Here is a 17275-nt window from a genome sequence, read left to right on the forward strand (position 1 = left end):
TTATGAACATAGTTTGGGAGAGAAGCGTCAGTAATATTTTATCAACAGAGATTGCGAGGGAAGAGTCAGTAATATTTTATACACAGAGATTGTGAGGGAATTTTCAGTAATATTTTATAAACAGAGATTGTGAGGGAAGTGACAGTAATATTTTATACACAGAGATTGCGGGGGAATGGTCAGTAATATGTTAAACACAGAGATTGCAAGGGAAGAGTCAGTAATATTTTACAAACAGAGTTTGCGGTGGAAACGTCAGTAATATTTTATAAACAGGGATTGCGAAGGAAGGGTCATTAATATTTTATAAACAGAGTTTGCGAGGAAAGCGTCAGTAATATTTTATAAACAGAGATTGCGAGGCAAGGGTCAGTAATATTTTATACACAGGGATTGCGAGGGAAGCGTCAGTAATATTTTATAAACAGAGATTGTGAGCGAAGCATCAGTAATATTTTATAAACAGGGATTGTGAGGGACTCGTCAGTCATATTTTATACACAGGGATTGCCAGGGAAGAGTCAGTAATATTTTATACACAGAGATTGTGGGGGAAGGGTCAGTAATATTTTATAAACAGAGATTGCGGGGGAAGGGTCAGTAATATTTTATACCAGAGATTGTGAGGGAAGGGTCAGTAATATTTTATAAACAAGGATTGCAAGGGAAGCGTCAGTAATATTTGATACACAGAGATTGCGAGGGAAGGGTCAGTAATATTTTATACACAGAGATTGTGGGGGAAGGGTCAGTAATATTATATACACAGAGATTGTGAGCGAAGCACCAGTAATATTTTATAAACAGGGATTGCGGGGGAAGGGTCAGTAATATTTTATACACAGAGATTGTGGGGGAAGGGTCAGTAATATTATATAAACAGAGATTGCGCCGGAAGGGTCAGTAATATTTTATAAACAGGGATTACGAGGGAAGGGTCAGTAATTTTTTATACACAGGGATTGCGAGGGAAGCGTCAGTAATATTTTATACACAGAGATTGCGAGAGAAGCGTCAGTAATATTTTATAAACAGAGATTGCGAGGGAAGAGTCAGTAATATTTGATACACAGAGATTGCGTGGGAAGGGTCAGTAATATTTTATACACAGAGATTGTGAGCGGACCGCCAGTAATATTTTATACACAGAGATTGCGCGGGAAGTGTCAGTAATATTATATAAACAGGGATTGTGAGGGAAGCGTCAGTAATATTTTATAAACAGGGATTGTGGGGGAAGGGTCAGTAATATTTTATACACAGAGATTGTGAGGGAAGGGTCAGTAATATTTTACACACAGAGATTGCGAGGGAAACGTCAGTAATTTTTTATACACAGAGATTGTGAGGGAAGAGTCAGTATTAGTTTATAAACAGGGATTTCAGGGGAAGCGTCAGTAATATTTTAAAGACAGAGTTTGCGGGGGAAGGGTCAGTAATATTTTATAAACAGAGATTGTGAGGGAAGCGTCAGTAATATTTTATAAACCGGGATGGCGAGGGAAGGGCCAGTAATATTTTATACACAGAGATTACGGGGGAATGGCCAGTAATATTTTATGAACATAGTTTGGGAGAGAAGCGTCAGTAATATTTTATCAACAGAGATTGCGAGGGAAGAGTCAGTAATATTTTATACACAGAGATTGTGAGGGAATTTTCAGTAATATTTTATAAACAGAGATTGTGAGGGAAGTGACAGTAATATTTTATACACAGAGATTGCGGGGGAATGGTCAGTAATATGTTAAACACAGAGATTGCAAGGGAAGAGTCAGTAATATTTTACAAACAGAGTTTGCGGTGGAAACGTCAGTAATATTTTATAAACAGGGATTGCGAGGGAAGCGTCAGTAATATTTTATAAACAGAGTTTGTGAGGAAAGCATCAGTAATATTTTATAAACAGAGATTGCAAGGGAAGGGTCAGTAGTATTTTATACACAGAGAGTGCGAGGGTTGGGTCAGTAATATTTTATGAACAGTGATTGTGAGGGAAACATCGGTACTATTTCATAAACAGGGATTGTGAGCCAAGGGTCAGTAATATTTTATACACAGAGATTGCGAGGGAAGGGTCAGTAATATTTTATAAACAGAGATTGCGAGAGAAGCGTCAGTAATATTTTATAAACAGAGATTGCGAGGGAAGAGTCAGTAATATTTGATACACAGGGATTGCGAGAGAAGCGTCAGTAATATTTTATAAACAGAGATTGCGAGGGAAGTGTCAGTAATATATGATACACAGAGATTGCGGAGGAAGGGTCAGTCATATTTTATACCAGAGATTGTGAGGGAAGGGTCAGTAATATTTTATAAACAAGGATTGCAAGGGAAGAGTCAGTAATATTTTATACACAGAGATTGCGAGGGAAGGGTCAGTAATATTTTATACACAGAGATTGCGAGGGAAGAGTCAGTAATAGTTTATACACAGAGATTGCGGGGGAAGGGTCAGTAATATTTTATAAACAGAGATTGCGGGGGAAGGGTCAGTAATATTTTATAAACAGAGATTGCGAGGGAAGAGTCAGTAATATTTTATACACAGAGATTGCCGGGGAAGGGTCAGTAATATTTTATACCAGAGATTGTGAGGGAAGGGTCAGTAATATTTTATAAACAAGGATTGCAAGGGAAGCGTCAGTAATATTTTATACACAGAGATTGCGAGGGAAGGGTCAGTAATATTTTATACACAGAGATTGCGATGGAAGAGTCAGTAATATTTTATAAACAGAGATTGCGGGGGAAGGGTCAGTAATATTTTATACACAGAGTTTACGAGGGAAGGGTTCAGTAATATTTTATACACAGAGATTGTGGGGGAAGGGTCAGTAATATTTTATACACAGAGTTTACGAGGGAAGTGTCAGTAATATTTTACAAACAGAGATTGCGAGGGAATGGTCAGTAATATTTTATACACAGAGATTGTGAGGGAAGGGTCAGTAATATTTTATAAACAGAGATTGCGAGGGAAGAGTCAGTAATATTTTATACACAGAGATTGCGAGGGAAGAGTCAGTAATATTTGATACACAGAGATTGCGAGGGAAGCATCAGTAATATTTTATAAACAGGGATTGCGAGAGAAGCGTCAGTAATATTTTATAAACAGAGATTGCGAGGGAAGAGTCAGTAATATTTTATACACAGAGATTGCCGGGGAAGAGTCAGTAATATTTTATACCAGAGATTGTGAGGGAAGGGTCAGTAATATTTTATAAACAAGGATTGCAAGGGAAGCGTCAGTAATATTTTACACACAGAGATTGCGAGGGAAGGGTCAGTAATATTTTATACACAGAGATTGCGAGGGAAGAGTCAGTAATATTTTATACACAGAGATTGCGGGGGAAGGGTCAGTAATATTTTATACACAGAGTTTACGAGGGAAGGGTTCAGTAATATTTTATACACAGAGATTGTGGGGGAAGGGTCAGTAATATTTTATACACAGAGTTTACGAGGGAAGCGTCAGTAATATTTTACAAACAGAGATTGCGAGGGAATGGTCAGTAATATTTTATACACAGAGATTGTGAGGGAAGGGTCAGTAATATTTTATAAACAGAGATTGCGAGGGAAGAGTCAGTAATATTTTATATACAGAGATTGCGGGGGAAGGGTCAGTAATATTTTATAAACAAGGATTGCAAGGGAAGCGTCAGTAATATTTTAAAGACAGAGTTTGCGGGGGAAGGGTCAGTAATATTTTACAAACAGAGATTGCGAAGGAAGGGTCAGTAATATTTTATAAACAGAGATTGCGAGGGTAGCATCAGTAATATTTTATAAACAGGGATTACGAGGGAAGGGTCAGTAATATTTTATACACAGGGATTGCGAGGGAAGCGTCAGTAATATTTTATAAACAGAGATTGTGAGCGAAGCATCAGTAATATTTTATAAACAGGGATTGTGAGGGACTCGTCAGTCATATTTTATACACAGGGATTGCCAGGGAAGAGTCAGTAATATTTTATACACAGAGATTGTGGGGGAAGGGTCAGTAATATTTTATAAACAGAGATTGCGGGGGAAGGGTCAGTAATATTTTATACCAGAGATTGTGAGGGAAGGGTCAGTAATATTTTATAAACAAGGATTGCAAGGGAAGCGTCAGTAATATTTGATACACAGAGATTGCGAGGGAAGGTTCAGTAATATTTTATACACAGAGATTGCGAGGGAAGAGTCAGTAATATTTTATAAACAGAGATTGCGGGGGAAGGGTCAGTAATATTTTATACACAGAGATTGTGAGGGAAGGGTCAGTAATATTTGATACACAGAGATTGCGAGGGAAGCATCAGTAATATTTTATAAACAGGGATTGCGAGAGAAGCATCAGTAATATTTTATAAACAGAGATTGCGAGGGAAGAGTCAGTAATATTTGATACACAGAGATTTCGGGGGAAGGGTCAGTAATATTTTATACCAGAGATTGTGAGGGAAGGGTCAGTAATATTTTATACACAGAGTTTACGAGGGAAGGGTCAGTAATATTTTACAAACAGAGATTGTGGGGGAATGGTCAGTAATATTTTATACACAGAGATTGCGGGGGAAGGGTCAGTAACATTTTATAAACAAGGATTGCAAGGGAAGCGTCAGTAATATTTTATACACAGAGATTGTGAGCTAAGAGTCAGTAATATTTTACAAACAGAGATTGCGAAGGAAGGGTCAGTAATATTTTATAAACAGAGATTGCGAGGGAAGGGTCAGTAATATTTTATAAACAGGGATTGTGAGGGACTCGTCAGTCATATTTTATACACAGGGATTGCGAGGGAAGAGTCAGTAATATTTTATACACAGAGATTGTGAGCGAAGCGTCAGTAATATTTTATAAACAGGGATTGCGAGGGAAGGGCCAGTAATATTTTTTGCACAGAGATTGCAAGGGAAGTGTCAGTAATATTTTTCCGCAGAGATTGCGCGCGAAGGTTCAGTAATATTCTCCAGGCAGTAATATTGAGTCGCGCTGTATGTTCACTGATGTGGGAGGAGCCTTGCCATCTCAAGGCCAGCCTCTCAGTTGATGGAAGTTTCCTGACTTACACAGGAAGAGTTGGCTGGTTGAGTAAGAGAGTGTAAGAGCTTGAGGAAGTGTTTGGGAGTATTTCTCTCGCCGACCGTGTGTTCCTGGCTTTTTGTGTTGTTCGTGTGCCTTCCTGGGAGCTGATGGAGCCGTGGAAGGTGCTGGGGATGTGTTCCTGACACCATACTCTTGTTGTGGCCACGCTCTGGGTGAATGATGGAGCTCTCAGGCCGAGCGCTCAGCACTCGGAGACGTTCTGTCCTAAAGAGTGACTCTCAGCTCAGCCACAAACTGCAGCAGTTCATGCAAAGCCCATTAGTCAGCTGGGTAAGTGTTTCCGAGTGGGGCTCAGTCTCCTTGTGTCTCACTCCCTCCCTCTCTGTGTGTCTGTCTTAGTGTCTGTCTCTCTGTGTCTCACTCTCTGGCTCAGTCTCAGTCTCTCTGTATCTCAGCATCTGTCTCTGTCGCAGTCTGTCTGTATCTCAGTCCCTGTCTCTGTTTCTCTGTATCTCAATCTGTGTCTCAGTGGCTCTGTATTACAATCTCCATCTCTCTGTATCTCAGTCTCTATCTCAGTATGGCTGAATCTGTCAGTCCCTGTCTCACTCCCCCTCTCTCTCTGTCTCTCTCTTTCTCTCAGTCTCTCCCTCTGTGTCTCAGTCCTGTCTCAATCTCTCTCTGCCTTTCTTTCAGTCTCTATCACTGTCTCGGTCTTACCACCTCGACCTCCCCTCTCTCTTTCTCTCTGTCTCAGTCTCTCTCTCTTTCTGTCAGTCTCTCTTGTTGTTGATCTGTCTCACATTCAAATATTGTCTGTCTCTCTCTCTCTCTGTACCTCCAACCCCATCTCTCTCCCTTCACTCCATCTTGCTGCTTTCCTCTCTATTCCTCTCTCTTTTAAAACTCTTTCTCTCACTCCGGGTTTCTCCCTCAATCTACCTCACCATCTCTGCCTCTCCCTTTGGTTTTCTCTCTGTATCTCACTCTCTATCTCTGTCTGTGTTTCTCTCTCACTAACTCCACTCTCCCACTCCTCTCTCTCTCTCTCTCTCTCTCTCGATAGTTGCTACAATCTCTTACAGTTGAATTTTGATCCTTCCTGCTCGAAAGCTGAACATTCAGCTCTCTAGAGATAGTAAGAAGTGCAGATGCCGGAGAACCTGAGATAACAAGGTGCAGAGCTGGATGGACACAGAAGGCCAAGCAGCACCAGAGGAGCAGGAAGGCTGACGTTTCAGGTCGAGACTCTCCTTCAGAAATGGAAGAATCTTTCTAAAGAAGGGTCTAGACCTGAAACGTCAGCTTTCCTGCTCCTCTGATGCTGCTTGGCCTGCTGTGTCCATCTAGCTCTACATTCAGCTCTCTAGATGGGCCGGACAATAACCCCGGAGATTTTGGGATCTTCTTTTGTGTGGTGCAAGCTCTGGTTTCCATGGTCCGATACGAGATAGATGGGGTCAATGATCTCACTATAATGGGAAGTTTGTAAGGCCTGAGCAGCTAGGATGCAGTAGAAGGTGACATAACTAGCAACCAAATTCTGCACAGAAAGCTCCCGAAACGTGACAACCACGATGTAATCAGAGAGGGGTTAGGGTTAAATATTGGTCCCAGGACCCCAGGGACAACACCCCTTCCTTTTCATCTAAGCGTGGCTATGGGATCTCCCTCAGTGCTGACCCTCCGACAGTGCCCACTCCCTCAGCACTGACCCTCCGACAGTGCCCAGTCCCTCAGCACTGACCCTCCCACAGTGCCCGCTCCCTCAGCACTGACCCTCCGACAGTGCCTGCTCCCTCAGCACTGACCCTCTGACAGTGCCTGCTCCCTCAGCACTGACCCTCTGACAGTGCCCACTCCCTCAGCACTGACGCTCCAACAGTGCCCGCTCCCTTAGCACTGACCCTCCGACAGTGCCCGCTCCCTCAGCACTGACCCTCTGACAGTGCCCAGTCCCTCAGCACTGACCCTCCCACAGTGCCCGCTCCCTCAGCACTGACCCTCCGACAGTGCCCACTCCCTCAGCACTGACCCTCCAACAGTGCCCACTCCCTTAGCACTGACCCTCCGACAGTGCCCCCTCCCTCAGCACTGACCCTCCCACAGTGCCCGCTCCCTCAGCACTGACCCTCCGACAGTGCCCGCTCCCTCAGCACTGACCCTCCGACAGTGCCCGCTCCCTCAGCACTGACCCTCCGACAGTGTCCGCTCCCTCAGCACTGACCCTCCGACAGTGCCCGCTCCCTCAGCACTGACCCTCCGACAGTGCCCGCTCCCTCAGCGCTGACCCTCCGACAGTGCCCGCTCCCTCAGCATGGAGCCTCTGAACCCCCACCCCACTGGGGCTCCGAAACAGCTCCTTGCACAGTTGGACGTGCTGTGCTGTTGTGGTGGCTTAACCACAGGGCAGGGAACATTCCAGAAAGGAAACGCTGGTGGAAACCGTGGAGGCGGTGCGTGGTAGGTTGGTTGACGTGTTGAAACTCTGGGAGGAGAGGGCCGTGTCGCCGATGCGAGCTCTCCCTGTGTGTGTTTGAGGCAAGGCCTCTGTGTGATCTCTCCCTCCTCTCGGCCGCCAATCTCTGCACAGGAAGATCCCAGAAGCAGCAGTGGCCCCGGTCGTGTGGCGAGCCCTTTCCCCGCTCCGTGTACACATTCCCCCCACCCTGCTTGAGGGATTAAAATAGTTGCCCCTGGATCGGGCTATTCGCCCGGGAGCAAATGCTGGGCCTTGGCTGTCAGGTGAGGGTTGGACGGATTTGGTGTTCTGGTTTAACACCTTAAGATTTTAGCTGCGTAACTGGGTGCTGTCCTGCTTCCCACGGGAGATGTCAAGCAGATTTCCCAGGAAGTTACCCGGGATGCAGAGATTCAGCGATGGAGAGGGCCTGGGTAGGCCTCAGGCTGTCTTCCTATAGAGCAGAGAAGGGCTCAGGGAGCGTCTCATTGAGATGCACAACATTCTGAGGGAAATAGACAGGGCAGATCCTTTACCCCTTTCAGAGTGGAGTCAGTGATCTGGGCCACAGCGTGGAGTTGAGGGGCAAAAGGGAATTTGAGGAAACATTTGCTCAGCCAGAGAATGGTGCAGGCCTGGAACCCACTGCCTGAAGGGGTGGGGAGAGGCTGGACCTGACTGGATTTTGAAGGAATGTTGAGGTGAGCTCTTGAAACACCACAGTGAACAGGAACAGGCTGCCAAATGCTGGGAAATGGCGTCAGAATGGAGGGATGTTTGAGGGCCAGCATGGATATGATGGGCTGAATTGGCTGGAAAAGTGTTCCCTCTCTCTTCTCTCCATTTCTCCCTTCCTTCCTCCCTCTCTCCCTTTCTCTATCTCTCTCCCTTTCTCTCCCATCCCTCTCCCTCCCGCTCTCCCTTCTCCCCTCCCCCTCTCCCTTTCTCTCTGCCTCCCTCCACCTCCCTCCCCCTCGCCCTTCCTTCCTCCCTCTCTCCTTTTCTCTCTCTCTCTCCCTCCCTTTCTCTCCCATCCCTCTCCCTCCCCCTCTCCCTTCCTCCCTCCCTCCCTCTCTCCCTTACTCTCTCTCTCTCTCTCTCCCACTTTCTCTCCCATCCCTCTCCCTCCCCCTCTCCCTTCCTCCCTCCCTCCCTCTCTCCCTTACTCTCTCTCTCTCTCTCTCCCACTTTCTCTCCCATCCCTCTCCCTCCCGCTCTCCCTTCCTCCCTCCCTCCCTCTCTCCCTTTCTCTCTCTCTCTCTCTCCCTTTCTCTCCCATCCCTCTCCCTCTCCCTCCCTCTCTCCCTTCCTCCCTCCCTTTCTCTCTCTCTCTCTCCCTTTCTCTCCTCTCCCTCTCTCCATTTCTCTCTCCCTTCCTCCTTCCCTCCTCTCCTCTCCCTCCATCCCCAATCTCCCTCTCACTCTCTCCCTGTGCGACCCCCCCCCGCCCCCCCGGTGTCCCCTCCCACCCTCTCAGTGTGCGCTCTGTTGTGACTCTCCCTTACCTCTCTTGACCCTCAGGTGAGGACATTTGAAGCCTCCCTCGATGGTTCTGATGGACAGTACATGGAGGTGAAGGCCCCGGGCCGCACAGACTGTCAAGCTGACTACCTCAAGCTGCTCGATGGCGTCTTCCTCAACCGAGTCATGAGGCAGATGTAGGTGACCATGGGAACGAGGCCCAGCATTGCGCAGAGGCCTGGCCTGGCCAGGCTGGCTATCCCTCTTCTCTCCCTCAGCTCCCTCCCTTGCTTTCTGTCTCTCACTCATCTCTCCCCCCTTTCTCTCACTCATCTCTCCCCCTTTCTCTCATCCATCTCTCCCCGACTCTCTCACTCGTCTCTCCCCCTTTCTCTCCCTCAGCTCCCTCCCTTGCTTTCTGTCTCTCACTCATCTCTCCCCCCTTTCTCTCACTCATCTCTCCCCCTTTCTCTCATCCATCTCTCCCCGACTCTCTCACTCGTCTCTCCCCCTTTCTCTCCCTCAGCTCCCTCCCTCTCTTGCTGTCTCCCACTCATCTCTCCCTCGTTCTCTCACTCATCTCTCCCCCAACCTGCGCTCTCTTTCACTCATCTTACGCCTCCTTTCTCTCTCTCTGTCTTTCTCTCACTCATCTCTCCCCATTTCTCTCACTCATCTCTCTATCTCTCTCTCTCTTTCACTCATCTCTCCCCCCCTTTCTCTCATTCATCTCTCCCCCCGCCTCTGTCTTTCTCTCCCTCACTTTCTGTCACTCACTCGTCCCTTCCCTCCCCAACCACCACCCACCCCCCACCCCGGCTCTCTCTTTCATTCATCTTACCCTTCTTTCTCTCTCTCTGTCTTTCTCTCACTCATCTCTCCGTCTCTCATCTCTTTCTGTCTCTCCCTCCATCATCTCCTTTTCTCTCTGCCTCTCTTCCTGATCCCTCTCTCTCACTCACTCCCTCTGTCTACATCTCTCCCTTGATCTCTCCCTGGAGGAGGCTATTCAACTACATGGGGTATCACAGTAGCTCCAGCATGTTGCTGTGCATCAGGCCGGGGGGTTGGGCAGAGGGTGGGGGAGGCTGAGACGGAGATGCTTGGTGGGGCATGAGGAGTCTCAGGGGAATGTCACCCAGGGTGTGGGGTGTGTTTGTTGAGATGGAGAGGGTGTGGGGAGGGAGGTCACTCATTTTGGAGTCAGGTCTTTGGGGGGAGAAGGGTTAGAGGATCAGGGTGGAGGGCCAATTTGGAGATGGCCAATGGCGGCTCAACAATGGAGACTGAATCCACGGTAGCTCCCCCACTGTGTTCTCCTTCTGTGTTTCAGAGACCCAAACCCCCAGACCCAGCGAATCTACCACAATGCCAGCAACGATGATGTGGTCCGGGTGCAGAACCTCACCATCCTGGTCCAACAAATCAAATCCTTCTACCAGGTAAGACCTGGGAGTTAGCCAGAGGCCTGGGATGGTGGCCGTCTTGTAAACGGGCCTTGTCTTTACAAGCTCACCATCCCCATGGAGTCCCATCTTCCTCCTCTCCCTCAACCTGCAGTTACAACTCCCTCATGAAGCTGTAATCTCCGTAACCTCCTTTCGCACCCACAACCCTCCCTATCTCTGTAAACCCCTCCGGCCCCTACACCCCCTCCTTATCTCTGTCACCCCCTCCAGCCTCTACACCCTCTCCAGCCCCTACAACCCCTCCCTATCTGTCACCCCCTCCAGCCTCTAAAACCCCTCCCTATCTCTGTAACCCCCTCCAGCCCCTTACACCCCCTCCCTATCTCTGGAACCTCTTCCAATCCGGCCTCTGGAGCATTCCCCCCACCCGATTCCCATCGATCCACCACTGGGGGCCGGGCTTGCTGCTCCCTGGGGCCCTGAGCTCAGGAATTCCCTCCCGAACCCTCCCCACCCATCTCTGTCTCTCTCTCTTTCTCTGTCTCTCTCTTTTTAAAATACCTTTTTTGAAAAGCAGTCCTTATGGGAGGCTTCGGTAACTGAGGAGCCCCGAATGGGACCGAGCATTGTGCAGTTACCGGTGAATGTCCGCATTGAGGGTACGAATGTAATGGAGAGGTGAAGCCAGCCTCGCTTCTGAGGTAAACATTTTGTGGAATTTATTTAACAGACAAAGGAGGGGAAGGCTAGAGTGAACAGTTGTGGTTAAATGGAAAGAGGCGAGTGCCAGAATTTTGACTCATTCTTCCTGCAAACTGTCATTGCCATTATAGTGTTTGATTTTTTCATTGTGATCTCTCTCTCTCTCTATCTCTCAATGACCAACAAACCACTAACCCACCCCCCCCCCCGCCCCCCCCCCACCTCCGCCACCCCCAGGAACGTGGTCAGTCACAAATGCTGCCGTTTAATTTTAGCCTCCAACCTGAAGCTCACCATCACAAACTCTGAAAGCGGAAACCCGCTGTGTTCCAGCGAAATTCTTCCATTTCTCACCCCCACCTCCCCCCAATCACCGCTGCAACCCCCCTCCCCCCAGCACCGCTGCACCCCCCCCCTCCCCCCACCTCCCCCCAGCACCGCTGCACCCACCCCCTCCCCCCATCCTCCCCCCAGCACCGCTGCACCCACCCCTCCCCCCACCTCTCCCCATCACCGCTGCACCCCCCCCTCCCCCCACCTCCCCCCAATCACCGCTGCAACCCCCCTCCCCCCAGCACCGCTGCACCCCCCCTCCCCCCACCTCCCCCCAGCACCGCTGCAACCCCCCCCTCCACCCATCCTCCCCCCAGCACCGCTGCACCCCCCCCCACCCATCCTCCCCCCAGCACCGCTGCACCCACCCCCTCCCCCCATCCTCCCCCCATCACCGCTGCACCCCCCTCCCCCCATCCTCCCCGCCATCACCGCTGCACCCACCCCCTCCCCCCACCTCCCCCCATCACCGCTGCACCCCCCCCTCCACCCATCCTCCCCCATCACCGCTGCACCCACCCCCTCCCCCCACCTCCCCCCATCACCGCTGCACCCCCCTCCCCCCACCTCCCCCCAGCACCGCTGCAACCCCCCCCACCCATCCTCCCCCCAGCACCGCTGCACCCCCCCCCCTCCCCCCACCTCCCCCCAGCACCGCTGCACCCACCCCCTCCCCCCATCCTCCCCCCAGCACCGCTGCACCCACCCCTCCCCCCACCTCTCCCCATCACCGCTGCACCCACCCCTCCCCCCACCTCCCCCCAGCACCGCTGCACCCACCCCCTCCCCCCATCCTCCCCCCAGCACCGCTGCACCCACCCCCTCCCCCCACCTCCCCCCAGCACCGCTGCACCCCCCCCCTCCACCCATCCTCTCCCCATCACCGCTGCACCCACCCCTCCCCCCACCTCCCCCCAATCACCGCTGCACCCCCCCCTCCACCCATCCTCCCCCCATCACCGCTGCACCCCCCCCTCCCCCCACCTCCCCCCATCACCGCTGCACCCCCCTCCCCCCATCCTCCCCGCCATCACCGCTGCACCCACCCCCTCCCCCCACCTCCCCCCATCACCGCTGCACCCCCCTCCCCCCACCTCCCCCCAGCACCGCTGCAACCCCCCTCCCCCCACCTCCCCCCAGCACCGCTGCACCCCCCCCCTCCACCCATCCTCCCCCCAGCACCGCTGCACCCCCCCCTCCACCCATCCTCTCCCCATCACCGCTGCACCCACCCCTCCCCCCACCTCCCCCCAATCACCGCTGCACCCCCCCCTCCACCCATCCTCCCCCCATCACCGCTGCACCCCCCTCCCCCCACCTCCCCCCATCACTGCTGCAACCCCCCTCCCCCCACCTCCCCCCAGCACCGCTGCAACCCCCCTCCCCCCACCTCCCCCCAGCACCGCTGCACCCCCCCTCCACCCATCCTCCCCCCATCACCGCTGCACCCCCCTCCCCCCACCTCCCCCCATCACTGCTGCAACCCCCCTCCCCCCACCTCCCCCCAGCACCGCTGCAACCCCCCTCCCCCCACCTCCCCCCAGCACCGCTGCACCCCCCCCCTCCACCCATCCTCCCCCCATCACCGCTGCACACCCCACCCCCCATCACCGGTGCATCCCCCTCCCCCCCAACCCATCCTACCTCCATCACCATGGCACCCCCCTCCTCCTACCACCTCATCCTCCCCCTCCTCATACTCCTACCCCCACCACATCTCCTTCCCCCAAACCCTCCTCCTCCCCCTCCCTCCCCTCCTCCTCCTCCACCCCTTCCCCTCTCATCCTCCTCCCCCTCCCCTCCCGTCTTCTCATCCCCCCTCCCGCCTCCTCGTCGCCCCTCCCGCCTCCTGTCCACCCTCCCACCTCCTCGTCCCCCCTCCTGCCTCCTCGTCCACCCTCCCGCCTCCTCGTCCCCCCTCCCGCCTCCTCGTCCACCCTCCCGCCTCCTCGTCCCCCCTCCCGCCTCCTCGTCCACCCTCCCGCCTCCTCGTCCCCCCTCCCGCCTCCTCGTCCACCCTCCCACCTCCTCGTCCCCCCTCCTGCCTCCTCGTCCACCCTCCCGCCTCCTCGTCCCCCCTCCCGCCTCCTCGTCCACCCTCCCGCCTCCTCGTCCACCCTCCCGCCTCCTCGTCCCCCCTCCTGCCTCCTCGTCCACCCTGCCCCCTCCTCACCCTCCTCTTCCCTCCCTCCCCCTCCAAACTGTCACACAGGCACTGTCACTGCCTGTAACAGTCCATTCATTCGCTCCCAGCAACAGCCACCCCTGGGCATCCCATCAATCTGCCCCTCTCCAGGCATGGGGCAGCTGCCAGCCCCTGGCCTCTCAAGGTCCCCACCACCCCCTGAGTGAGGTGGGCTATTTGACTGCCGCAGGCATCACCTGCAGGTTGGAATGGGAAGGCCCCTCTGGGCTCTGCCCCACCCCAGTTGTGCCCCTGTCTTCACCACTGTCCCCCCCAGCTCCCTCACCACCCCCCCGCGCTGTTGCCAGGGTCTGGGTTGTTACTCTGTCTGTCTGTGTCTGTCTAACACGCTCTCTCTCTCTGTCTCTCTCTCCACCGCCCCCCGACCCCGAGCAGGAGGACCTCCAGCAGCTCATCCTCATGGATCTCCCCAATGTGCAGCTCCTGGGCCGTGACCCCCTCAGTGGTGAGTGATCTGGCCTTTCTCCCTGTACGGCCCCCTCACTCTCTCCGTCTGCACCCCCTCTCCCTTCCACCGCCCCCTCCCTGTCTCCGTCTGCACCCCCTCTCCCTTCCACCGCCCCCTCCCTGTCTCCGTCTGCACCCCCTCTCCCTTCCACCGCCCCCTCCCTGTCTCCGTCTGCACCCCCTCTCCCTTCCACCGCCCCCTCCCTGTCTCCGTCTGCACCCCTTCTCCCTTCCACCGCCCCCTCCCTGTCTCCGTCTGCACCCCCTCTCCCTTCCACCGCCCCCTCCCTGTCTCCGTCTGCACCCCCTCTCCCTTCCACCGCCCCCTCCCTGTCTCCCTCTGCACCCCCTCTCCCTTCCACCGCCCCCTCACTGTCTCCCTCTGCACCCCCTCTCCCTTCCACCGCCCCCTCCCTGTCTCCGTCTGCACCCCCTCTCCCTTCCACCGCCCCCTCACTGTCTCCCTCTGCACCCCCTCTCCCTTCTACCGCCCCCTCACTGTCTCCGTCTGCACCCCCTCTCCCTTCCACCGCCCCCTCACTGTCTCCGTCTGCACCCCCTCTCCCTTCTACCGCCCCCTCACTGTCTCCGTCTGCACCCCCTCTCCCTTCCACCGCCCCCTCACTGTCTCCCCCTGCACCCCCTCTCCCTTCTACCGCCCCCTCACTGTCTCCGTCTGCACCCCCTCTCCCTTCCACCGCCCCCTCACTGTCTCCGTCTGCACCCCCTCTCCCTTCTACCGCCCCCTCACTGTCTCCGTCTGCACCCCCTCTCCCTTCCACCGCCCCCTCACCGCCCCCGTCTGCACCCCCTCTCCCTTCCACCGCCCCCTCCCTGTCTCCCTCTGCACCCCCTCTCCCTTCCACCGCCCCCTCCCTGTCTCTGTCTGCAACCCCTCTCCCTTCCACCGCCCCCTCACTGTCTTCCCTCTGCACCCCCTCTCCCTTCCACCGCCCCCTCCCTGTCTCCCTCTGCACCCCCTCTCCCTTCCACCGCCCCCTCCCTGTCTCCCTCTGCACCCCCTCTCCCTTCCACCGCCCCCTCCCTGTCTCCCTCTGCACCCCCTCTCCCTTCCACCGCCCCCTCCCTGTCTCCCTCTGCACCCCCTCTCCCTTCCACCGCCCCCTCACTCTCTCCGTCTGCACCCCCTCTCCCTTCCACCGCCCCCTCACTGTCTCCGTCTGCACCCCCTCTCCCTTCCACCGCCCCCTCCCTGTCTCCCTCTGCACCCCCTCTCCCTTCCACCGCCCCCTCCCTGTCTCCCTCTGCACCCCCTCTCCCTTCCACCGCCCCCTCCCTGTCTCCCTCTGCACCCCCTCTCCCTTCCACCGCCCCCTCCCTGTCTCCGTCTGCACCCCCTCTCCCTTCCACCGCCCCCTCCCTGTCTCCGTCTGCACCCCCTCTCCCTTCCACCGCCCCCTCCCTGTCTCCCTCTGCACCCCCTCTCCCTTCCACCGCCCCCTCCCTGTCTCCCTCTGCACCCCCTCTCCCTTCCACCGCCCCCTCCCTGTCTCCGTCTGCACCCCCTCTCCCTTCCACCGCCCCCTCACTGTCTCCGTCTGCACCCCCTCTCCCTTCCACCGCCCCCTCACTGTCTCCGTCTGCACCCCCTCTCCCTTCCACCGCCCCCTCACTGTCTCCGTCTGCACCCCCTCTCCCTTCCACCGCCCCCTCACTGTCTCCGTCTGCACCCCCTCTCCCTTCCACCGCCCCCTCACTGTCTCCGTCTGCACCCCCTCTCCCTTCCACCGCCCCCTCACTGTCTCCGTCTGCACCCCCTCTCCCTTCCACCGCCCCCTCACTGTCTCCGTCTGCACCCCCTCTCCCTTCTACCGCCCCCTCACTGTCTCCGTCTGCACCCCCTCTCCCTTCCACCGCCCCCTCACTGTCTCCCCCTGCACCCCCTCTCCCTTCTACCGCCCCCTCACTGTCTCCGTCTGCACCCCCTCTCCCTTCCACCGCCCCCTCACTGTCTCCGTCTGCACCCCCTCTCCCTTCTACCGCCCCCTCACTGTCTCCGTCTGCACCCCCTCTCCCTTCCACCGCCCCCTCACCGCCCCCGTCTGCACCCCCTCTCCCTTCCACCGCCCCCTCCCTGTCTCCCTCTGCACCCCCTCTCCCTTCCACCGCCCCCTCCCTGTCTCTGTCTGCAACCCCTCTCCCTTCCACCGCCCCCTCACTGTCTTCCCTCTGCACCCCCTCTCCCTTCCACCGCCCCCTCCCTGTCTCCCTCTGCACCCCCTCTCCCTTCCACCGCCCCCTCCCTGTCTCCCTCTGCACCCCCTCTCCCTTCCACCGCCCCCTCCCTGTCTCCCTCTGCACCCCCTCTCCCTTCCACCGCCCCCTCCCTGTCTCCCTCTGCACCCCCTCTCCCTTCCACCGCCCCCTCACTCTCTCCGTCTGCACCCCCTCTCCCTTCCACCGCCCCCTCACTGTCTCCGTCTGCACCCCCTCTCCCTTCCACCGCCCCCTCACTGTCTCCCTCTGCACCCCCTCTCCCTTCCACCGCCCCCTCCCTGTCTCCCTCTGCACCCCCTCTCCCTTCCACCGCCCCCTCCCTGTCTCCCTCTGCACCCCCTCTCCCTTCCACCGCCCCCTCCCTGTCTCCGTCTGCACCCCCTCTCCCTTCCACCGCCCCCTCCCTGTCTCCGTCTGCACCCCCTCTCCCTTCCACTGCCCCCTCCCTGTCTCCCTCTGCACCCCCTCTCCCTTCCACCGCCCCCTCCCTGTCTCCCTCTGCACCCCCTCTCCCTTCCACCGCCCCCTCCCTGTCTCCCTCTGCACCCCCTCTCCCTTCCACCGCCCCCTCACTGTCTCCGTCTGCACCCCCTCTCCCTTCCACCGCCCCCTCCCTGTCTCCCTCTGCACCCCCTCTCCCTTCCACCGCCCCCTCCCTGTCTCCCTCTGCACCCCCTCTCCCTTCCACCGCCCCCTCACTGTCTCCGTCTGCACCCCCTCTCCCTTCCACCGCCCCCTCCCTGTCTCCCTCTGCACCCCCTCTCCCTTCCACCGCCCCCTCCCTGTCTCCCTCTGCACCCCCTCTCCCTTCCACCGCCCCCTCACTGTCTCCGTCTGCACCCCCTCTCCCTTCCACCGCCCCCTCACTGTCTCCCTCTGCACCCCCTCTCCCTTCCACCGCCCCCTCCCTGTCTCCCTCTGCACCCCCTCTCCCTTCCACCGCCCCCTCCCTGTCTCCGTCTGCAC

At 55.5% G+C, this 17275-nt stretch overlaps 1 protein-coding gene across 1 annotated transcript in view; it reads left to right on the forward strand.

The window, feature by feature from the left end:
- The first annotated feature begins 5125 nt into the window (after positions 1–5125).
- The window catches only part of LOC125449277 (girdin-like), a 68032-nt gene continuing 55882 nt past the window's right edge, over positions 5126–17275 (forward strand). Inside the window, exons 1-4 of the mRNA XM_059641480.1 lie at positions 5126–5382; positions 9035–9171; positions 10308–10416; positions 14000–14069. Coding sequence (XP_059497463.1) covers positions 5269–5382; positions 9035–9171; positions 10308–10416; positions 14000–14069 — 430 coding nt within the window. The 5' untranslated portion in view covers positions 5126–5268. The remainder of the gene's footprint in view (positions 5383–9034; positions 9172–10307; positions 10417–13999; positions 14070–17275) is intronic.

The sequence above is a fragment of the Stegostoma tigrinum genome, chromosome 42, assembly GCF_030684315.1.
Source record: "Stegostoma tigrinum isolate sSteTig4 chromosome 42, sSteTig4.hap1, whole genome shotgun sequence".
NCBI lineage: Eukaryota > Metazoa > Chordata > Chondrichthyes > Orectolobiformes > Stegostomatidae > Stegostoma > Stegostoma tigrinum.